Source organism: Trachurus japonicus, chromosome 8 (genome assembly GCF_045865225.1).
Source record: "Trachurus japonicus isolate A0001 chromosome 8, Traja_1.0".
In the NCBI taxonomy this organism is placed as follows: domain Eukaryota; kingdom Metazoa; phylum Chordata; class Actinopteri; order Carangiformes; family Carangidae; genus Trachurus; species Trachurus japonicus.
This window is the reverse complement of record NC_140914.1, coordinates 9,745,331-9,769,448: the sequence shown is the minus strand read 5'-3', so window position 1 is coordinate 9,769,448 and position 24,118 is coordinate 9,745,331. Positions and strand designations below refer to the sequence as shown.

Here is a 24,118-nt window from a genome sequence, read left to right as displayed (position 1 = left end):
AACTAGCGATAGTGTGTGTGTGTGTTTGTGCGCCTGTCAACGCGCACTCGGTGACGGGGTCGCTCCGTCACACTGGAAGGAAAAACAGATCTTACTGCGGCTTTTTATGAAGCCGTATTAATCAAAAGTCTCCTAATTAACATCATCAGACTAATGCAACAGTAGCGTCTCTGAACACGCGCCGCCTCACAGTGTTCTGCCATCGTTAATTAGCATCATCATCCCCAATTGTTTACTCGTCGCGAATGATCATTTAATTAGGTAACTTCAGATGGAGGATCCAAATATTATGGATAGATTATAACAAGATCAGTGGCAAACAGCTCCTGCAGCAGCTTAAGGAAGCTTAACTCTGTAGGACAAGTATCAATCACATTTATATGTAAATAGATGTAATTATCTGTTCTAATCATCGCACATTGCTCATCAGGCTGGAGAGAAAAAGGCTGCTTGTTGCTTTAATTCTACAAAGTGACACAAGTGTGAAGAGGACAAAGCCAGTCGCTCAAAGACATCCAGAGCCGAGCCAAGAAATGCTCCACTGACGGAAACGGCTGTAAAATAACACCCACTTACTGAAGAGCTTCCTGAGAGCTCATTCTCTCAGTAGTCGGTGACACATTGATGCTCTTTTCTCTTGTTGTTTTCCTCCAGGAACACTGAGTTTAGGGTTAGCCTGATCTGCTAGGAGAAGAGAGCTAAAACATCGGCAGAGGAAAAAAAAAAAAAAGTCTCTGCTCGGTAGCCATGTTGGTCACAGACCCAGTTAAAGAGTTAAATTACAATTACTGAAACAGTCTTCCTTGTATTTTCTTATAATGTCTCACTTTGTCTTTTCTTTGACTGTAAACAAATATCTTTTTTAATTCTACATGAAATTCTTTTGCAACTTGACGTATGAAAAGTAATTTTCCCCACAATATCTAGTATTTTTCTTTTTCATTCATTGTTTTTGAGGCAAACGCATGGGTACAGTAAATAGCCGCCGATGCGCGTTGGGGCAGTCGTTTTTCGGCAAGGAGTCTCTTTGGACTTTGGACTGGCTTTGCATTTGCCTCGAAAACAACTCCGTCTCGTAACGTTCCGTTATTATCTCATAGCGTGGTGAATGTGCAGGTCACAACTTGTCCACGAGAGCGTTTTGGAGTTGTTGGATTGTTTATTTGATGAGTTTTGAGGGAAAGCCCGAAAATACCATAAAACCTCTGTGCCGTTAGCTGAGCAGTTTGCATCTCTGCCCGACCAGTCTCTAAACAGCTTGCACTGACAAGTAAAGGTAACAAACCTACCGCAAAGACTAGGGATTATGGCAATGAGTGAATTTTGAAAAATCCCTTTAATGACCTTACTAAAAGCAACATGGCGTTCTCTGAGTCCAAAGTCCAAGTCCAAAAAACACAAAGTACACAGAGTTTACCACAAAACAACAACAGTTGAATCAGCTCAGAGATGATCCAAATGTCCAGCAGGTTCAGACTGAGCTCCCTGGAGTCACTAAAAACCAACAAATTAGAAATTATAGGTCGGCACGTTCATTCGTACCCGTAGGTAGATTAGTTTTTTCAGTGTGACCTCAGCGTTTCCACTGGTAACTACAGCTCCGACCAAGATGGAGAGTTTACAGAGAGTGAATTTCAGAAGCGCAGCTTTGTTTTCTCTCCTCTGTCCCCCCGCGATCATTTATCACTGTTTCTTTGGCCTGCAGGCTCTGGAGAGCTCAGGAGTTTGTCTGCTGGTATTTCTCATTCCTGTTAAGAAGTCACAAGGTCAGCCTGAGGGGAGGGGGGGTTGGAAACAAAAGACTGTGCCTGCTCTTGACTGGAAAAAGCATGTCGGGAGAGCATGACGCGCCCGGGAGCTGAGACACACAATCCCTAATCAATACGGCAGAAACAAAGATCCTTGGCTTCAGGGGCCCCAGGTGGGAAGTCGTCATGTGTAATGCCGAGCCGATTGTCTCAGTTCTCCTGTCCCTGTTCCTTTTAAGGAGGCAGAAAGAGCCACAAATACACAATTAAACACACAAGTCTTCTTCCTTCTATTTCTGAGGTGCTGGGGGAGACGACAGAAGCCAAACAATGACTCTTCTTCAGTCATTTGTTCGGGGTGGATTTCTAGTTCGCCATGAATTTTACATGACGCGTGACTGATCAAAGACTGAACTCGCATGAACCCAAATTAGCCGACTGTAAAGTCTTTCCCAGAACTGGAGCGAACGTTGTGAGCGTTTAGATCTGATGTCACGTATGCCGCTCTCTGCTAAACACCAACAATCAGCCCAACTCGGGCTTGTAATTGCAAAGTCATTAAAAGATCTCTGTGGTAATTTGCCATCCTGCATTTTTCTCTGCCTCTTAATCGTTTCATCAACCTGCTCACCAACACTTTGCCTCGTAACAAACTACCATGATAATTACGGAAAAACCTGGAGCATAATTATGAAAAATAACGAAGTGGATAATTCATTTGGAATCCTCTGTCGCCTTCATTTTGCACCAAACATTAGGAGAAAGTCTTAACGCTCAGTGCGTTTTTTCTTAATTACTTCTGCCATATTATGCCTACAGTTTGAGCCATGAGCCTTATTAAATTCTACTTTTGTAGCTTCGAACCATCAAAGTTTCATCATTAAACTATTTCCAGCGTGAGGCGTTCTGTCTTGGCTTTCCATAGCTACACGTTCAACGGACAGAAAAGCAGCCAAAACGTTTTCTTTAATTAGTTCCTGGAGCGATTAAATCTCCAACGTCGCACGCAGCATTTTCAATTTTTCAGTGTATTGGTTCACTGTATGTTCATGTATGCGAGTATCCAGAAAGTTTCAGAAAGTTCCAGCCAATGTGAGATTGTTGGAGATGTAAAGTGCACAGACTCTCCTCTGTTTGGAGTTTGAAAACTGGCTTCTGGGATTTGCTGACAGGACACAAGAGCATTAGTGACCTCCAACTGGAGCTGATGTTGGACCTGCATGAAAATCACTCTTATTCTGACTTGGGAGTGTTTGCGTTGTGTGCACTGTTTGGGATGAATGTATCATCTGGATAACGGCTAGCCAAAATGGTTAGCCCCAGTGCTACATTGTAGCTGCAGATAAACATCCATATCTGCTCCTGTTGTTGTGTTGTGTAATTGTAGAGCATCATCACCACATTAAAACAGACCCAAATGAATTGTACTGGTGTTGATATTGGATTGGATTTTAAATGCAGACGGTGGCTGGATTCAAAAGTCATAATCTGACACGAACAGTTTTTCAAACTCAGCTGCTTGATGTGACGTGAATGCCACATTAGCTCAGTGTTGGCAGTGCATTTCAATGAGTGCACTTGCACTGATGAAGCAGGTGTGTCAACACAGATGCTGTGGGGGGGAAAAAAACAAAAAAGTTGGATGATCCAGCAAAGAATCTGTTGCCTCGGTTTCTCACATGTACAAACACATGTTCTTGTTACATTAACGAACTGAGGCCGTGGGTTCAGGCAACCAACCATGAGTCCCTCATCAGCACCACCTCCATCCCATCATCCACCTCTGAGCCTCCCTTCCCCTCGGGGGCGACATCATTGTCGTCACGCCCCCCCGCTCCCAGCTCTCCTGAGCTCATGTTTACTCACAAGGTCAGAGCCTGGTTGCCAACGCAACCCTGCTACATTTTCTATGTTTTCCATGTTTCCAGGCTGCGTCATCATGCTGGTCACCTTGTAATTTTTGTTGTTTTGCATTGTGATGAATACTGCACCAAACCACACCATGACTGTGTTGTGTAAGCATCTGATAAACCTTCCTACTCAGGCTGGTCATCTTGAATTTGAGATGAATCTGAACCTGAATCAACATTTTTTCTTCATTTTAATGCATTGATATATGATTATATAGTAACGAAATATCTAAGTCAATATGTTACATGGTTAATAAAAATAAGAACATAGATAATGGAAAAAAAAAAAAAATGTTAACACTTATTTATCAATGTGTTAATTAGAGGGGCCTTCCTCAGTCTAAATCCAGATTGGTTTTAGTCATGTGATAGAGGCAGGATGGATCTCACTGGTACATTGGAGCTTTGCCTTTCCAGTGGTGCCAGCTGTGGACATTCCTGGGGAAAAAAATTCTTATGAACCTTCCTTGTGCATGGTGACACTGTCAAAATGTGACAAACACGTACACAAGTCGTTGCTCCAAAGGTTGAAGCACACTGTAGGTCAGCATTATGATTTTTGTCACCATACTGTCGGCCTTATAATGTTTGAGCCAATGTTTGTTCAGTTTGTGTTTTAAAATCTATAGTTTCACAGTGCAGATCTTTTTTTTTTTCATGTTTCCAGTCTCTGCTGTTAACTCAGAGTCTGGACCTCACTGATGCTCGTGTGGCTGAATGAGAGAAAAACTCCCTGCAGCCAAGTTTCGAGCATCAGGTGTTCAGCCTGAAATCAGAAGAATAGAAGCTGTTAAATCTCAACAGCAGGTGAAATGGCAGGAGTAAAAGCAGAGTGACAAACATTCAAGAGACACTTCATCCATCCAGCACTGTAGCACAAGACTGTGGTGAATTGTAACATCAGTTTTTCCTTCAGCAGATTCTTGTCACAGGTTTTTTTTTCCTTTTTCTTTTGTTCCCTCTGAAGACCTCAGCCCCGCCCGGCCTGGCCCGGCCCGACCCCAGCTGTTTTTTCCTCTTGATTCATGGAGTCCTATATTCCACGGCAAGGATAACGGCAGCTTTGTGTGATGTTACTTCTGACATATCGAAGAAGACATCAGATAAATCTGTGCTTATCCTTGTTAGTAATTCACAGACTCCAAGAAGCCGTGCTCCCATCCCAGACGCCGTCGGTCACGCTCATGACACTGCATGGGTAAGGCTCAGAGACGGTGTCAGTGTGGACCAGCACTGAAAACACACAGGACAGAGTCACAGTTTGTTTCCCAGCTGAAGCTTGTGGGATGGAAAATTCACTGTTGTTGTCAGGGAAGGTTAAAGATATAGTTTTTAAAGGGTTAGTCTTTGAGAGTGTGATGATGGTTCACGTGTAAGCAGAATTAAAATTCATTCATGTGCAGAGAGAAATACTATAAGTGAGTGCACAGAGTGGAGAGAGTGACTTTTTTAAATTCCCAGTGTGCTGAGAGAGACGCCATTAAGAGGCACAGAAAGCAGAGGTGGCATCAACAAGACATCAAAAATGAATAGCAGCCAATATTAATTAAAGCGCCGGCTGCATGTTTCAACATACATTCACTTTTTATTCTGCTGCAGCACTGAAGCACTTTGCCATTTGATGTTTGACACAAATCTACAGCCAGAAAAAGGATGATTTTTTTTTTCATGAGGTAAAATATAGTGTCCTCCAAAAAGAGAAGGGACAAGAAGTGAAATAAAAAATTGCAATCACAACTTAAAGACAGTATCCTTCAAACACTCACTTTGGCTTGTATGAAAGAGTGCGAGTTGGAGTGGGTTTTTCTTTTTGTATTCCTTTGACTGTAAAAAAAAAACAAAAAACAAAAAAACATTGGCATCAGAAAAATCAACATTACTTTGGTGTTTATAGTGTGTTGTTTTTTTAAACAGACTCATTTACAAGCACGTCTTTTATTATCTCTGGTTATTTAATTAATTGCAGGGACAATTTTTTGCTTTGATTAAAAAGATTTTTGCACCAATTTACAGCTCACTGGAGAAGTCAAAATAAGCAAGGCTATTTCATGTATAATAATCAAGTTCTTCTTATTCAAATAATTTGATACTAAAATGTTTTGGCTGCAGTATCACCTCAAAGTGATGATGATAAATTGATAGTAGTGTGATTTCTTTCTGATTATCCATTTGGAAATTGATCTAATGCGGCTGCTCTAGTATAAACTGTCTCCATTTGAGGTTTGCAGCTCATCACAGGTACTTTAGAGGTTAAAGTCTTGGATAGTTCGAAGGGGCAGACACTTAATCGACAGCATGCTCCACACATCTTTCTCTCCTCCCCTCTGTGTCACTCTCCGTCTCCATCACACATAATATGCACAAGGGCAAAATGAGGTGATCTGTCCCACCAGGTCCACATGGTACTTCACACTCTGCCAGCATAATGACATAGCATGGGCTCTCTCCGTAGCCCGCGTCTGTCCATCAGCTTCCCCAGAGCGAGGCGTTTAAAATGGATCTGGGTCACAGTGGGATCCCCTCTGTCCACCCGCTGGAACCTGGAAGCATTCAATTCATTTGTGACAGAGCCGCCTGTATTACTCCGACCAATCCATGTGACACGCTTTACCGTCGGCGAGAGCTGCTGCATTATGCATTAACACTTAGCAGGTATGCTCTCCTCTGCATACTTTGCATAGTGCTGCTGAGGTCGGTGACGGGTGGATTCACAATGTTTCTCAATCACTTCTGGGGTCACATGACTGGAGCAGCAACAGATGTGACCTTTTTAACGTCTTCTTCCTTCTTCGGCACGATGGTAACGTTAGTATTTAGTTTAGTGCTGGAGTCACAGGTTATTATTGAGATTATTCATCATCAAGTGTTAGGAGGAGAAAAATGTGAATATGCAGAATAAACCAAAAACAATAGTACAAATGTGGTGAATCGTAATCTTAAAAGTCACTCGCGATCACATGGTGTTGTCTGTGGTTTATCAACTTGAAAACATTTACACTTGTGTGTTATATGATCACAATGCCTCGTTTGGCTGAGTGGTGTCACAATCTGTCCTCAGTGCATCTTGGGTGCATTAACACCTCTACTTTCAAGGAGTAACACGCTGTCAAATCAGTAAAAGATGAAGTTAAAGCAGAAGTAAGTGGTCCGGTCGTTTTCGCTAATGCTGCGTTCCAGGCAGGCTTTTGAAATCGTAAATTACAGCTTCAAGTCACAACTTACGACTTTGTAGCGTTCCAGGTAACCCACTCGTGTTTTTCCGACCTGTTTTACCGGTGAAAGTCACTATAACGGCCACTCGTAACTTCCGACCGGTGAACTCGTACCAGATCGAACTGGTACCACTTCACGGTCGGAAAAATACGAGTTTCCTTGAACGCACCATAACAGTCCTCGTCGCTACGTCACCACATTCACGGCGTTCCTTGGCTGCACACACAGCCCTGCATGCCGTTCTCTCTCCTCATTGGATAAAAACTGTAGGATACGATAAATGTTTTCTCCTCGGCTCAGAGCAGAGCAGAGTGACTGACAGACCCGTGTTTCAGTCCAAACAATCTATGTAAGTGATTGCTGTTGGAAGATATAACTATTTAAGACTTATATTAACACAAATATATCACTTACTTCTGCTTTAATGTCAGGTGAAAATAGGGTATTTAGCTTTTCACTGTGTCTGTTTCTTGTAAATCAACTGTTTATGGGTAAAAAGTATATCTCAGACAGGAAACTTAACATTTTTACTCATCAATTTGTTTCAGCATCTTCAAATTTACTTGTAGCCAGTTCATTCGTTTGTTTGTTTAACGTTATTAAAATACATGTACAGTATGTCCAACTCAACACTGTGTATGTAGCATGAGCATTAACACTTATCACTTGCACATGCTGCTCCTTATTCTTTGTACTTCTCCATACTCATTGTACATTACTTTATGTCATGCAAGTATTTTATTCAAAAATGTTTTCCTCATTATTCTTTCTCTTATTTTTCAATTTGCATTGTGTGTTATTTGTTTCCTGCTGGAACACAGTAATTTCCCAGCCTCTGGGATCTTAATATTAATCTTAATGTGAAAAATGTTTAAAATCACTGTTATTGTTGCGGTGGGTGTAAATACAGAATCCGAAATAGGTAAAAAAAAAAAAAACCTTATTGCCACCTTTCGACAATAGTTTTTTCTGTCTCTTGTGAGCTCATCCCTCTCTCTTTGTCATTTTGACAAAGTTCCTGTGCATAAACCAAGGTCCATACAGACCTGTGTGTTTCCCAGTTTGTGGTGGGAAATTCAGAAAGCTGAACACCTGAATTTGGACTGTGAGCCTTCTCTGGGCTTCACTGAAGCTCTTGTAGCTTAATGGGAGAAAAATCTCTGCAGCCAATTTTTTCCCTCCAACATCTGTTGCAGAGACAGAAACCAGCAGGAGACTGATGCCTGTAAATGATATGTTGAAATATGAGGAGAGTATTCAGGTGTGCTCATACATTTATGCAGTTAGTGTATTATGTTGCTACATTTTCTTCATGTGATGGATTTGGAGCGTCTTAACAGCAGGTGAAATGGAGAGAAACTCTTTCTTTATCAGATTCTGGTGACTTCAGATTTGTACGTTGAACTTGTCTCTGTTTTGTTTTTCCTCCTCTTTTTCTTGCCGTGAATGAGAAACAGCTGACGACATGGAGCTGAACAAGTGATTCATGACCGTGTTTTTTGGGGTCCTCAGATTGTTGAGATGTTGCCACAGTTTACTTGAGGACAGATCAGATTTTTCAGGCGTCTCGCTGGAGCTCCTCTGTTCCACTTGAGCTCAGATGACGTTGTTATCCACAGGCCAAACAAAATTAAACCACTCCAGCCTCAGATATAAGTGTATTTGGTGTGAATGTGTTCCCTCCGACTGCTTTGTGATGTGCGATCGCTCACCGGCTTGAATCGCGCCTGCGTATATACATCATTGTGTTGCTGCTGGGGACCAGCCTTTCTCTTTGAAATGCATACACTCCTCAAAAAAACAAATTACAACTGCAGACATTATTTTTAGTGTCAGAGCTGCTGCACAATAGCAGCAATAACATTCAGATATCTCACATAAAAGGAATAATTGGATCACACACATGTAAGCCCTGAACCAAGGAAAACCCATCCTCTCAGGGTGATAAACTTATGAACCCCGGTTAAACACTTGAGATACATTTTAATGTGTGAAATTCATGTGGCAGCTGCTTTTTTCTCTCCTGTGTGTGTGTGGGGAAAAAAAAAAAAAACTAAACATGGAATTACTTAGATAGTGAAGGGCTGTTGTATATTTGGTGCAAAAAGCAATTTAATTTGAAGTTCAAGTTCATAGCAGAGTAATTTAGCAAAAGTCAAACAACATTTGTCAGAAATGCCACAACCACCCGCTGAGAGAGGAACATCAGGACTGATCTTTACTGAAAGCAAAACACAACCCCCCCTCGCCCCCCCAGTCATCTGTTCACAGCTAGCTAGAGCGCTCGCATATGTTGTTTCAAGCTATCAGAGCTCTGTTTTTAATGTCTTTAGCACTCTTACAAGATGATAGATGAATATATTTAAATGCAAATGGGGTGCTGCCGTCATATATCCGTGCTTTGTACGCTCTGCTGTTCAGAAAAAAACAGGTGTAATTGAATAAAGGCAATATTTCCTCCCTCTAAAATTATTTGAACTCCCCATTTCTGCTCGGTGATTGAGGTCTCAGATGATGCTGCTTTGTTCTTTTAACCACTCAAACAACACGTAACGACGTTAGCGCAACATCAAATGAGTCATTTCCAGCAGAGATGGATCACCACCAGCCGCAGCCATGTTCCATGTTCCCTTTTTAAAAGAGAAGCTGCAATCAATCATTTTTCGGGGCAAAGCGGTGTTTCACTGTGAATTCTGTCAAATGGAAGAAACACTCACAGACCCAGAACTGAGCGGTGACAGTTTACTGCCCACTTGAGACACACTGAACAAATCAAAGCTCTTATATCTAGTAATACAGCACAAACACTGACTGGAGTGGAGTGGAGGGGAAAAGCCACACTGATAATCTGCCGAACATGACGATGACATTTGCCGCAGTGTTACAGCAGCTTGTTGTTCAACAGAGGGAGAGAGTCAGAGTTTTTTCCCCAGGTTGTGACTTCTAGATAATCCACAAGGTGTAAGCATTATTAGGTCAAGACGAGGTTTTTAACAGGAACACGTTATCAACAAATGGACGATGCATTAAACCGGACTAAAGCTGGCGACACACACACAGGCTGCAGTGAGTGTGTATGGTGGTTGCATCGTCGAATTGCTGAGGCTTGCACACCTGTGTGTATTGATCCAATGCAGCCAGGAGGTGTGAGATGCAGCATGCAGGACGTGCGTTCACCCATTTAACATGGGTAACGACTTAAAAAAGGCCGGCTTCCACAGCCGCCACACACACGTCATGCAGCCAGTGTGTAAATCCTAACATGCTCACAAGGGCAATGCTATGTCTGCCAGGTATGTTTAACATGCAAACTCCTTCAGTTTGATGTGGTTATGTTGCAATAATCAAAAAATACAGCTGAGGTCAATGGAAATATAAACCAAACGAATGGAAAAGGTTAAAACTTTGATTATGGCCATTTAATTAAAAACTCATGATACAGCTAAAAGGAAAGTCAGAGGTCAATGGAATTTATCTTTGAAGGACAAGGAGCCTTTACACCACATAGCAATCAATGGAAGAGTTGTTGAATTACATCTGGATCAAAGACGAATAAGTAAAGAAGATCATGATCAATTCATAACGACACTATTCATCATTCAAAGGTTAAGTTTAATTAAAACACTTCAAACCTGGAATTCAACACAGTCAGAGTTAGGTCGAGCCCTTGGACTGTCTTGTTGGTCTAAATGCTGTCTTTTCATTTCTAGTATGGACTCTGGAAACTGTTGGCAAACCTGTATCACAATACCACAAAGGTCAAAGAGGGGAGGTCTATTTTCTTTTGTGATTTGAGTGAACTGACCCTTTAATATCAAGGGCAAGGACTAAACATAGAGTGTGCTAAAGTATATCTACACCTGTTGTGTGAGGTTTTTTTTTTCCTCCTGTGAGGTGAAACCATCGTGTTAACTCTTCCTGTTCTTCTCCGACACCAGGAAACCATCACCACGACTATCAGCACAGCCACCTGGACCTGACCGCCCTCACACCCAAAATGGGTAAGAAAACACACTTGTATAGACTTTTAATCAAATAATGACATATAAAGCGTGTGTACTGTGTTGGCAGACCTCATTGTGTTGCATTTTCCTAGGGCGAGAACTAAGTTTGAGTGAGATTTGATTGTGGTGAATGACCTGGCTTGACTTTCTAAAACAACATATGCGTTATTGTTTGTCTCTAAATGAAATTGAGCCTCGACGTACTAGAGGTGGACCATTTCCAATTTTCCACGACTATAGTGTATCTTTCAGAGGGAAATTAAAATCTGAGAAGCTGATAAAGAAGACTTGTGAGAAAATGAAAAGCACAAAGAGAAAACAAAGTGTATGATAATCAGAGGATCATCTGTGCAGTTTGAAGTTATTGAAAAGCCAATTGCTGTTATTGCATCCCATCTATTTCTCTAAATGTGATTTTGTGTGAAAAGGGCTGCAGCTTTCTGTGTGGAATTATTGAACGCTCCTGAAACAAGACGCCAATGAAATGAAACACTGTGTAATTAAAGAGGGAATCAGGCTTTATTTGTCATATAAAAAAGCCCCTCTGTGATTTTCCGAAATCGGCACAGGCAGATGTTTTGTGTCTGTATTTTTTTAGGTTGAAAAACTAAGAGTCATTATACAAAGTTTTCCACCATTAACGCAGCGCCGATGTTCACTTCCTGCCTTCGCTCGTCTGCCTCTTCAACAGGACGGCCTTTTTGCTTTTCACTGGGAGGAAAATGGGTTTCAAAAGTCCTTTTCACCACCAAATAAAACTCTTCAAACGGAGCTTTTGAAGTCTATTTAGCTTGTGACGAGGATCGTAGGTGCGATGCATAATTCACGAGTTGCTGGTTTTTGGTCTTTGTGTTAACCCATGGCAGCCTCCGATAATGGGAGGTTTGGTTGAAAACGTACTGTGCACATTGATTGTCATTGATCCTTTTTTTCTCACTTGGCTTTGTTAGCCCACAGACAAATGAGATACGGTAAGTAATACACATGCACATGGTGTTTATGTGTATTTTTCTTCATCTTTTCTTATTCATGTATCATGTAGAGTTCAGAACTGTTTACCTGCACAGTGGGGGTCATTTCTATTCTCCCTTTTTCTTTCTATTTTCTTTTTTTTTTTGTATAAGCGCTTGTGTATTTTTTGCAGTCACAAAACTTCACGCCGCTGCATTATAATCCATGACCTTTAGTCCAATCTCTAAATCTTTTCTTTGCACATTATTTCTCCGTCCTTCACTCCTCTAACTGGCTCTACCTTTCCCCACAAACCCGCACACACACACACTTTTTCCAACCCAGTGATCGTCTCCCCTCTACACCATATGTTCTTCGGTGTTGTGTGTCCCTGTCCTCCTTGCTGCAGTAGTCGCCCGGCCCTATTTTTAAATCCAGAGTCCCTGCCCGTATCCCGGCCCTCCCCACCCACTGAGCCTCCTGACCCATGACTGGGCGTCCCAAATTCTCGAAGCCACGGGAGCTCCACGCGGCGCAGGGAGCCTTAACGGTGCCACACATATCACTGATATCCCAAAATGAAGCGTTGAAGAAAGGATACTTGAGCTTGCTGTCAACAGACACAGTCTCCAGCTGCCTCAGCAGTAAAGATAACTAAATCGTATTGACGCTACAACTTGTCAACATTCAGCGAACAATCACATCAGATGCCCGGGGGGTGAAAGTGACCAGACTCCCTTCAAAAATCAGCAAGTCTAGTTTGCCTCAAGGAAAAAACACTGCTCCTTAAAACCACATCTTGACTGCTGGTGTTCTTGGAAAGTTTGCAAAGGACAAAATCATTTGAGGAATCTTAAGTTCAGCCAAGCAAAGACATGTTGTTTTTTTCTTATTCGGAGGCTGTATATTGGGAATTAGGTAAGGTGAATTTATTTGTATAGGGTATTATCATACACAGAGGTCATTCAATGTGCAGAGCAGAAGGCAAGACAAGGCAAGTTTATTCATACAGGACCATTCAGACTCTAGTCTAGGCGATTCAAAGCGCTTTACAGGGGCATGGGAATACATTGAAAATAGAGCATTGGGTGGCATAGGATAGAAAAAAAACAAATTTGAATAAATGAAAATATTTGAATAAGTTTTATGACGATTGCATAAAATCACACAGAAAAAGTTTGAATGCTTAATGTCATTCAAGTCATAGTGACCACATTGTCTAAGAATGTGGTAATAAATTGTCAACTTGGCTTTTCCACATGATTATATACACCCAAAGTCTCCAAGCTCCTGACACAATGGGTTCTGCTATAGTTTGTTCCCTGAATGCATCAGCTGTTTGTAGCTAAATAAAAAAGAGTCTGATGAGACTTATTTTGCTTTATTGAACCACAGCATCTTCTTGCAAAATTTAGTTTGAATGCACCTTTTTATGGTGTGAAGTGGCTCCCTGCAAACAGACGTGGTTGAACAGAAACGTTACCGGTCTTCTCAGGCACATCTTCTTAAAGCTGGCCTCCAGTAGATCTATCTGAGGGTGCTAAAAGCTGCCATTCATCCCCACCTCCTGTGTACTGACTACCCTGCACTGCTTCCTCCTCTGTCCCCCTCCCTCACCCCCCCACTGTAGAAAGACCCCAGCGGATGAACAACATCCTGACCTCGGCCACGGAGCCCTACGACCTGTCTCTGTCCAGGTCCTTCCAGAACCTCAGCCATCTGCCGCCCTCCTACGAGCTGGCCCTCAAGTCTGATTTAAGTAAATACTCCTCCTCTCTCCACAGATTAAGTAGGTGGTCCTTCATTTGTCCTTTCGTCGCCGTGTTTTGCCTGATGCATTGAGAAAAAAGAAAAAAAAAAAAAAGGCAGGGAATGACGTCACCCCTGTGCCCTGTGCATTAAAAGGGTTGCCGCATTCACCGCGTCTAGCCTGATTAAACGTCTGAATGTCCATTACAGAGACATGCATCATGATAAGTATCTCCAGATGTTTGGTGCCTCATCATGCAGATAGTTCTCTAATTTTTTTCCACCTTTTTAGGGAAATAAACTCCTTAAAATGCATGACAACGTGCTAAAGCCTCCATACTCATTCCCATCGACTCATCTATCGGCCCATCGACTGACATCTAATTGGCGTGTAATTTGGCTCCATCTGCGGCCCATGTCATGTTGCTAATGTCTCTTAATGACATATTAAGAGTCGTTCTTTTTTTATTTTTTTTCCACCCGAATGCCTTCTATAAGCCAACAGGATGGTGCTTTAATGTCCAAGCGATGCTACACTTCATTATCTTTGCTATGGCATTTTCAGCTCGGCAGTGACGTGGATGCTGCCATTTCAAACTCATGACCAGTGCATGCCTGCCTGTTCTTTAGATTAGATGCATACTCTGTGTGTTTATCCAGATGTTTGTTTATGTATCCAGGAAGTCGGAGTGGAGTAGTTAAACAAGAGTCACTTACAAAAACACATTTACAATCCACACACAGCAGTGACATTTGAATTAATTACTCCAGGTCCAGTTTTTATCAAGTTCACAACAGATTCTCTATTTGAACACTCAAATAATCATGTGTGGACAATGTGTGAATTGAATGCGAAGAAACGCATACCGATTGTGAACTGCTAATAAATCCCTGACCTTATCCGAGGTTCCATATTTGCGAGGATTATCTGGTTACCATAGTAACACACAGACAGGATCAGTACACAAATATGAGGAGTCATACGTCAAAGACCTAACAAAAGTGGTTTTGACGTATTCTCCTACAGTAACGGTCCCCACATTGATCATTGATGCTCATCATCAGTGATTTCTTCTTCTTCATCCTCTTCTTCAGGTCCATTGATGCAATTTATAAGATGATGTCATCAAACCCAAGGGTGTCCTGTTAGTTTATAGGACGTCATGTCTGCACCTACTGGTTCATCTGGACCAATGGAAACAAATTTAAAGTTACACAACAGAGAGCTTTATACAACAGACCAGAAATCATGACTGGAAAATGATCCAGTTTGAAAGCCCTAACCCATTTATAATCTATAAATTATTGAGAATAAATAGGGTTACCAACATCCCTGAAAAAGACTAAAGAAGATGGATGGCTGTAGAGAATGAATGTTATGTGCAGAATCAAGGTCCTTTGGAAAAAGGCCCGATGTTGTATAGTGGCCTTGTGGCTTAATGGAGAGAAAAAATAAATGTGTGGACAACAGTGTAAGTGAATACATGCAACTCTATTTATTTAATCTGATTATTGTGTGCAGATCATATCAGTGTGTAAGAGCTCAGGAGGATTTTACGTGCAGTTCAAACAGAAACTTTAAGGTGCCGCTAGAGAAAGCGTTTCTATAAAGCCAAACATTGTTAGTCGACTGTTCACACTTCAGATCGTTCACTTGAGACCGTCTGTTTTTCAGTTTTCAGACAATCTTTAAATGTTTGAATCAAGTAAACAGCGTTTGAATACGCGCAGCTACATGTGTTGTCATGTTGTGGAGGCTGATTCGAGCAGCACAGTGGAGACACGCTGCATGCTTGCAGGTGTATTATGTTGTGTTACCGTCTTTTTAGTTTTAAAATGTCAGTAAAAACGCTGCTGTGCCATTCGTCCAGAGGATTAGAGTTGTGGCCTTTTCTACAAAGCAACAACACAGTATTTGCAAGAATTCAATGCATAACAAATTGCTGCGAAGTTGCACCGAACACACGTGAATACGTTGCTCACTGTCCTTGAATCTTAAGAGGAATTCCATACTGGGAGAGAGCTTTTTTAAAAGTGCCATTGGTCCCCTCCTTTTTTTTTCTTCTTTTTTTTTTAATGGCACACTTAGGTGATAGGAAAACATGCATCGGTGCAATCTCCTTTCAGCGCATTCAACATTCGTCTTTTATACGTTTGCCTTTTCTCTCCCTTATCGACTGGAGGCTTTGCTCTTATCTCACCAGAGCCTTGTACACACACACACAAAATCACAGAGATGAATCACGGCGAACTGCAAAGAGGCTTTTCGAATTTGAGACAGGAGCCCCGCAGAAAATTTGTCAAACAAGCAAGCAAAGTCATCTCTTGAAGAAAGCCCTTCCACTTGGGGGGAGGAGGGGGGGGGGGGGGGGGGGGGGGCATTAAATAGTAGGTTGAAGCATGAGTGAGGTCTTTGGAAACAAGCCTAAAAGTAATATAATTACTTGCTGTTTTAATTAAACCCATCTGGAGAGATGATGACGACTGAATTAAATTAGTACGGTTTATTTGCAATTTTAAATGATCGGTGCATGTGCGGGTGCGCGTGTGCCATCCTACAGTGATGTCAACGAGGCGGAGATTGAGGACGCTGCTCTAAAATAACCTGCTCCTCCAAGGAGGCAGCTGAGATGGAGGGGGAAACCAATCTTATACCTTCCTGTTGTCTTTCACCTTAATCACCTTGAAAGGAATTCAAACACCTTTTAGAGCAGATGAGCCACCTTTTAATCCTCTCACAAAGAAAGAATAAACATAAACATAATGACGCTGCTGCTTTCTCCCTTTAAATTCCACCATGCCTGCTCTGCACCGCTCTAAAGATCACTTTATAATTCATGTTCCACCAGTTTGGAGAGTGTTAGTGCATTATATGATTACAGTCTTCTACAATCAATAGCTGACACATAAATACACCGGCTATATTGAACCTAATCTAGCAGAGTGGGAGCTGGGGTTTAATTAGCCACTGTTAGCAATTTCCTGTGTTTGTAACTCTGCTGCATGCTTGGGACCCTTTAGCCCTCTCGCAATCATGTTAATTGTAAAGGGCCGCAGAGATGGGATCGAGCAATGTGCATCACCCCTCTTAAATCATTTCAGTCAGTTAAAGTGTAAACAGTGTAACATGTGTAGGCTCATAAAAAGCAGGACTTACGTAAATCAAGTGGCAGCTCTAGAGAAAGACAAAGTGCATTTGTACTTGGCCAATTTCAAGGAGCTGAGAAAACCTCCACTGACATTAGTATTGCAGCGAATTAAAGCTCCCATATAGAATAAAAGTAGATCTCCATGTCCATTCTTTATTATGAATTACATCCATGTTCAATATTAATACCATGAAAACATCAAAGTGCTGAGTCCAAAGAGAAATGCACACAGCCTGTATTCAGAAACTGAGCCTTTGAACAAGCCATCAGGACTTCTGTAACTTTGTGATGTCACAAAGTAGTCATTGCCCTGCCATGCCACGTTTCGAGGGTAACCATTTGATGCATCAGTCTTTTAGAGCACGATCAGATAGATAGATAGATAGATAGATAGATAGATAGATAGATAGATAGATAGATAGATAGATAGATAGATAGATAGATAGATAGATAGATAGATAGATAGATAGATAGATAGATAGATAGATAAGGGGTCGTCTAGCAACCCCTTATTAAAAAACACTTATACCAGTGTTTCCAGAGCAGTGACGTGTAACATTAAGCACTGAATGCAATGTTCATCAGTTACAAAACAATCTGATTTTCTGAGTTATTCAGACAGCAGATGAACTTAAACATGATGTTTCTTGAGACAGATTGGAGAGTGTTGACTAAACATTTCGGTGGCACTGGTCCATCTGGGCCTTTTTAACAAAATTCTCAGTGAGTCATTGTATACCACTTGCAGTCTCCGAAGGCTCGCTTTTTTTTATAATTTGACCACAGATGTGCAGTATACAGCAGTGTGCAATAAGCTTTAAACAGAGCCAGCTTCGCTTCATCAGAGTGAATCAAGTATACAATGTGATCCATCAGTAGAGTTAGTCGGCCTGGCTGTTAAGCATATCAATCCCTGTCCTTGTTATGCTTTTATGTTGTAGTAAAAACGAGTGGCAGTGCACACGCTGAATTTTGCAAGGTTTACAAGATTTACACCACCAAGGTCTTTGTGAACCAGATCAAGCATGTGCTGGTTGTGTCCCATAAATAAATACAGCTTTGGGTACATGTGAACAGTATCCAGCCCTCAGGCATTTAATTTGACACATTTGCAAACATTTGGGAAAATGGCACAGTGGAGAAAAAAGAAGGACATGACCCCCCCAACCGCCTGCGTCATTGTTGCCTTTTTAGTGGTGCATTTATTGTGCTTTTTACCTATCAAAGGGAGACATAATGAATTCCTCCCACATTAACATTTGAGTGTGTAATCACGCCAGATCTCTCACAGTCACTGGGTGCTTTAGCTTGACCTATGAATGGAGCTATGGGCCACGGGCTTGTCAATTGTCTCTATACTTGTAGCCTCTGGTTGAGTTTGGTTGACATTTTCTGCCATAATGTCATATCTAAACCGATCCTTCGGGGAAAAACTCTGGAGCTCATCGCCACGGGCCAGAGTCGAGCTCCCTTCATTAAGAATGCACAGAACAGTGGACATGAAACCCCTCGTGGTGGGACAATAAGGTGACCTTCTGTATCCAGGCGTGACATCTCTCCCTGAGCATCCAGACAAGTAATCCCCCTCGTCGCATTTCTCTGTGAGTCGGTGAAGCGTGGTATGGTCCCTGAAACGGCCGTTCACCCTCTGTGTTCGGCAATAATTAATGGCCATACAGGTAACGACCCCTCAGCCGCAACAGTTAATCAGAGAGCTTCGGTGATAGTGTCCCCCTGTGTGTCAGAGCTGCCAGAAAACAGGTGATTCCCACTCCCGTAATGACTTTAACATTAGAGGTGTGTTCACGCAGCGGAGAGACCGACCGACCCGCTTTCTGGCAGCAGTATCAAACGACCGGTTGCTCATTCAGGCACCAGCAGCGCGTGAACTGTTGAGTACTGTGGCATCCTGATGAGGCCTCTGTGCTGAAGGACAACTGCACTGATGAGAGTCTGAGTTTTTTTTAATGGAGAAAAAGGACAAAACAACTCAAAACAGTCTGAATAGGACCGACTCGCCAACTGTTGTGTGTGCTCATACTCATTATCATCCTCTCAACAGCAGCCAGAAGGTGCAGACATTAGCATTTCTCTCCCTTGAGCCTTTCAACAACTCTTCCTCCCTCCAGTCAGAATATTTACATTTAAGGTCCAACCCATTTAAACTAGTTAAGGATTAACCTAAATTTGAGAGTGACACTTCAATAATGTCATGATTATAATAAGCTTGTACTCGTATTGGAAACTCGGTCATGGTGCTTTGCTGAAGGGAGAGTCATTTTGACACCAACAAAAACATGTTGGCAAGAAGCACTCCTACTACCAGTAGGATTGCAGATCTCCCTTTTTTCATATTTTGTGGGCAGACATCATCAACACATTCAGGGAAAAACAAAACGTCCAAAAATCTGATCAAAACCTTGCTGATTCCAAACTATGTCTCCATTGAGTTCCACAAATCATTGGTGCTTGAATATTGCAGATATATTTGCAATACTTAAGTCCTACAGGGCTTTTGCATGCTAATGCATGGGTTGCAAGATCTGTTTGTATGTTTGTTTGATTTGAAAGAAAAAACGATCTCATGCGGCAAATTTGCAACTTGCATGTTGCAGATTTGGTGTAATGGGTCCCTGGAGCTCCGTCATTACAGTGTTATTGATTGTTATTGAGAGGTATTGAGCTGCTGTTTGGAAAACAGAGAAGGATGCTCATTCAGAGAGAGATGTTTTTTGCAGCTAGAAGTACTTAATAACCCATTTCATGAACAAAATTGTACAAATGTCCAAGGACGTATGTGCATTCAAGGTAAATCCAGAAGTCACATCTGTTTTCTCGTTTCCCAGGTGATAAAGACATCGATGAGTACTACACAAGGAAGCATCATCATCCCGACTTCGGCGGCCGGGGACCGACTCACATGGTGAAGCTGAACCCAGATCCCCAGCAGCACCAGCACCAGCAGCACCAGCAGCATCAGCAGCATCAGCAGCACCAGCAGCGCCAGCGTCGGCCACGGGTCCAGAGGGCCATGTCCCAGGACCACGTCCTGTCTCCTCCCAGGACGCCGCGTCGCGGAGACTACGGCTTATCTTCCTACGGCGTCATGGCCGCCGCCGCGTACGGGAGCAGCCGCCACCTCTCAGAGGAGCAGCTACTGTCGGCGGACCGGCTCCACTCCCAGGATCCCTTGCTGCTGTCCCCGGCAATGAGGCGCGACAAGTTCCGGGAGAAGGCGATGGCACGGGCAATGTCTCACGCCGACATGCTGATGCCAACCACGCCTGTCATGGACCGCCACAAGATGACCAAGATGCACTCTCAACCCAGTGCCTCTAACGACTCCTACAACACGCTGACGGTCAACCACCACGTGACCACGTCTAAGAGGCAGGCATTTGCCTCCCGACGAACACACACAGTGGACCACCTACAGTATATTCCCGGCCACCACCACACATACCGCACTGCCAGTAAGAACGAGGTAACTGTTTAACCGCAGAGTAGAAGGATTCCCGAGACACACCACGGACAGTCTTCTCGTTAAAACAACCTCCTGCATTAACAAACAAAAAAAAAACTCTTCCTGCTTTTTAGCACAAGCTTCCTGTGTCATCCAGATTTTTGGGGTAACTAGAGTCAACCCTTGCAAAGACATTTCTCTCTTAGAGCATCATAAGGGCTTTGAGCACTGACACAAAGAGGGATCCTTCATGTCAGATATTGGACAGCATGAAGAAAATATTTTTTAAAACTGGACAACGGACTGGAAGGGAATTGTATCGACTTTATAAATATATAAATATACTATATTTACGATTTGTATTTTCAGTCCTTGTTATAGCTTTAGAGATTCTCATTGACTGATGTAAGCACTTCAAGTGGTGCCTCTTAAAATTGTCCCATTTCAGTGATGAAGTGGATTTGTGGGTTAAAAAGCACAATTAATGAATTCCCTTGTTTTTGTTTATTTACTTTTTGGTTGGTTTTACTCTTCTTCTTTGGTAAATGGCCAGAACATATCAGCTTATTAGTGAAAAGAGAGGCTATTTTTGTTGCATACAATATAGATGATTGTAAATAGGCTATATTAGCAGCATTAAAAACAAGAGAAGCTGGCCCTTTGGCGCTATTATTTTGTTTTTTCTTCTCCCACCTGGAATCTATAATAGATTCACAATTAATCATTTTAGTTTTAGATAAGGCAAAGATCCCTGATTAATATTATTTCCACAGATGTCTGCGAAATATGTGGATCTAATATGTACAAGGGAGATATATTTTTTCTTTTTTTAACTGTGCTTAGTAGCATAGAGTGATTGTGTATGGAACGCCCTTTCACCAATATCAATTGGCAGCTTCACTCGACAGACGTAAATCCATGGGCAAAATGGAGCCTGATTGGTTGTTTGAATTTGCATCATTTTCGTTCACACATCCCCTCGCTTTTGCCATCCATGTGATGACCCTCCCCCGTCCATCCCGTCCCAGTTTGTGATTGGCCAGCTGCTTCCTTCCCTACGCTACTATGTGTCACTAAGGAGTGTGTTGGTCCAGTTGTAGTTTTGTGTCGATGTGATGATTGAAACAATCAGTACTAAGGAGGACATCATAATCATTAGCATTAATTAAAACTGTGAACTGTTTGTCCAGATGTTTTCATCAAAGCAATGCCTTATTGTATGGAATCCCATATGCTCTTAATTGCAACAATCACGCTTTTATTGCGTCTCCTTGTCCTTGCTTTTTGTGCAATATTACTGATTATAATTTACCAGCAGAACCAGCAGTAAAACCTGTACAGTGACAGATGATGCAGTACATATACCTCAAAAACACGTAATTCAATTGAGGAGGTTCTCGAACTGTAAAATGAAAAAAAAAAAATCAAAATTTACATTGTACTCTTATTGGAAATCAGTTCACCTGTTCACATGACCTGAATTAGCTCTGCTTAAGCTTCATGGGCTCTTAAGTATGTGTACAGTGTTTTGTGTTCAGCTGTTCAGTCAGATGATCTGGACTCTTCATGGGTTCATTTGGTTCCTTGTAATTCAGATCCAATCTGGGGTGAGATTGGTCAGAGTTCAAATTATATTTCATCTTGTCAGGTTGGGTAGAGTCTCATCACAAGGCTGTAAGTCTTGGGTCTATATGTGCAAATGGATTCAAAAGGCAGGGAGTCCTTTTGAAGCCATTAAGCTACAATACCAGTGGGTTATGATCATAGTCTGGCAAAAAAAAAATATTTGTATAATATGTAAATCTGATAGTTAGTGTGACAGTGCAAGAAGACTTGCTTCTCTTTTCAAGCTCAACTTTGAGTTAATTGGTAGAAAGTTGTTCTACTGACAAAGTCTTTATTTTGAATGTCAGAACTAAAATTTCAAATCCAAAATAAGACAATTTACTTTCAAAGTGAAGTCCCAAATACTTTAGGCTCAAATCACGTCCCAGATTAAGGTAACATAGTCCAAGGTCAAGTAAAAAGTCCTAAAACAAGTCCAACCAAATCAGTCCTACATCAAAGTTCAAAGTCCTCTATCACGTCCAAATTTAAGACAATTCACTTCCTAGTCAAGTTCCACATCACATTCAAAGTAATGGCAAATTATTCCAATTTCAGTAAACCGAGTACTAGATCAAATTCCAACTCAGGTCCTAAATCAAGATAATCAATCCCATGTCAAGTGCCATGTAATGACAATTACAACTGAGGTCAAATTTCAACCCCAGACAAATCAGTCCATCATCAAGTCCAAAGTAAAGAAATCCCCAAATTACACAAATATAAGTCAAAAGTAAAGGGTCAAGTAGAGACAGGAAAGAAGAAGTTGGTTTACTTCCCACTGTGCCCAACATTTTAGACCCATGAAGACTTCTACTGAAGGGGCCGACTGCTGGGCCTTGATACCACAGTTATGTGGTTTTGTCAAACTGTTTGAGATTAAAAGTTGGTCTTCAATGAAAGCTGGTCTTCAAAATGAAAAACTCTGTATTTATGTAGACTTGCACTGTTGATTCCCATAATGCCAAGAATGATGACATTAGTTATATGTTGATTATTGTACAAGTAAAACGCAAGGACTGCTGATTCTTCAGACGTTCAAGTTGTAGGCTACTGTATAGTATAACTTGAATACAATGTTATTTGTGATTGGAACTGTCTGATTTCAATAGCAGGAAGACAATGTCTCTTTACATATGAATATACATGGTTTTGTTGTTACACACTCATGTAATGTTGCACGTTATTCTTCTGTTGACTGTCGTAATATTTATTTAAATAACTATGATGTATGACAATGTAGGGATGTGGAAAGTTGGCCAAATGTATCTTGAGTTTAACATAGTCATTTCTCTAACTTGACGTGCTAATTTACTTTTATATGCCAGGTCTGCATTAAATGATGTCAATCAGAGGTTGTTTTTCCCCCCTAAGATTACTGTCTTTGTACATATGATATGATTTTGTTTCTTTTTCTAGGAGATTGTTTGCAAAGTAACATTCATCAGCTATGGGTGAGGGAGGGTGTTAATTGTTTAGTAGACTGCTTCAGACAAGTTTCTGTACCCATAAACCTCACTCAACGAATCCACACATCTTCCCCTTGTTTTCACTTAATTAATAATGATGTCATCCCAAGAGCCTTTTTCTCTATGTGCAATATTTCCTGTTCATGCAGTATAACTATAGCCACTTACTCTCTTTAAAAATGTTGTGAGGTTCATTTGCTGCCATAAAGGCTTTGTTGTCCTTTTTCATTTAGGACTGTATTTGTCCTTCATAGTCGAAGAGAGTTTTTGTTTTTTTCCTTTCTCTTTTTTATAATACAGCTAAATGTGGTATGAATGAAAATGGTGTCTGTGTAATTGCACAAATAACTGGAGACTAATTTAAAGGCTTCAAATGAACAAAATATGACTGTTCTTGTGCATTTTGTTTGTTTACAAACTATTAAAGCACATTATGTGTGTTGTATACATCAATTTAATCACTTTCACTTTTCATGATATCTGTGGTTTACAGGAAACATGTTATATATGAGTCAAGAGAGGCAAATAAAGCAAAGGCTTGAGCCCCCAGAGGTAAAATGGGCCTCTGATGGCACCCATAGTGGAAAAAGTATAAACTCACCACCATAAAAAAAAACATACAACATACAGTGTGCTGCTGTTTCCCCAAAACCGTTAAAATGGGGGCTCCGATTAAGTTTGTTGGAGCTAGTGTCCACCCATTGCCTGCAGGTGAAGCTTTCAGTAAACATTTAGAAATTGTAGAATCTACAATGGTGTGGTGTGTAGGGGAAACCTTTACAACTGCCAGCTGCCTAGATGTGTGTGTGGGATGATGTTTCTTCATTTGGCCTTCTTGACTGAGATCAGAAATTCAG

General features: G+C 41.5%; 1 protein-coding gene across 3 annotated transcripts in view; it reads left to right on the top strand.

The window, feature by feature from the left end:
• The window catches only part of shisa6a (shisa family member 6a), a 72,959-nt gene extending 50,511 nt beyond the window's left edge, over window positions 1-22,448 (top strand). Inside the window, exons 6-9 of one of the 3 annotated variants that reach the window (XM_085783660.1) lie at window positions 10,810-10,872; window positions 11,826-11,846; window positions 13,457-13,585; window positions 19,571-22,448. In XM_085783660.1, the coding sequence (XP_085639786.1) occupies window positions 10,810-10,872; window positions 11,826-11,846; window positions 13,457-13,585; window positions 19,571-20,220 (863 nt within the window). In that variant the 3' untranslated portion in view covers window positions 20,221-22,448. The remainder of the gene's footprint in view (window positions 1-10,809; window positions 10,873-11,825; window positions 11,847-13,456; window positions 13,586-19,570) is intronic. The other 2 variants (XM_085783661.1, XM_085783663.1) reach the window with 2 other exon arrangements.
• Window positions 22,449-24,118: the final 1,670 nt, after the last annotated feature.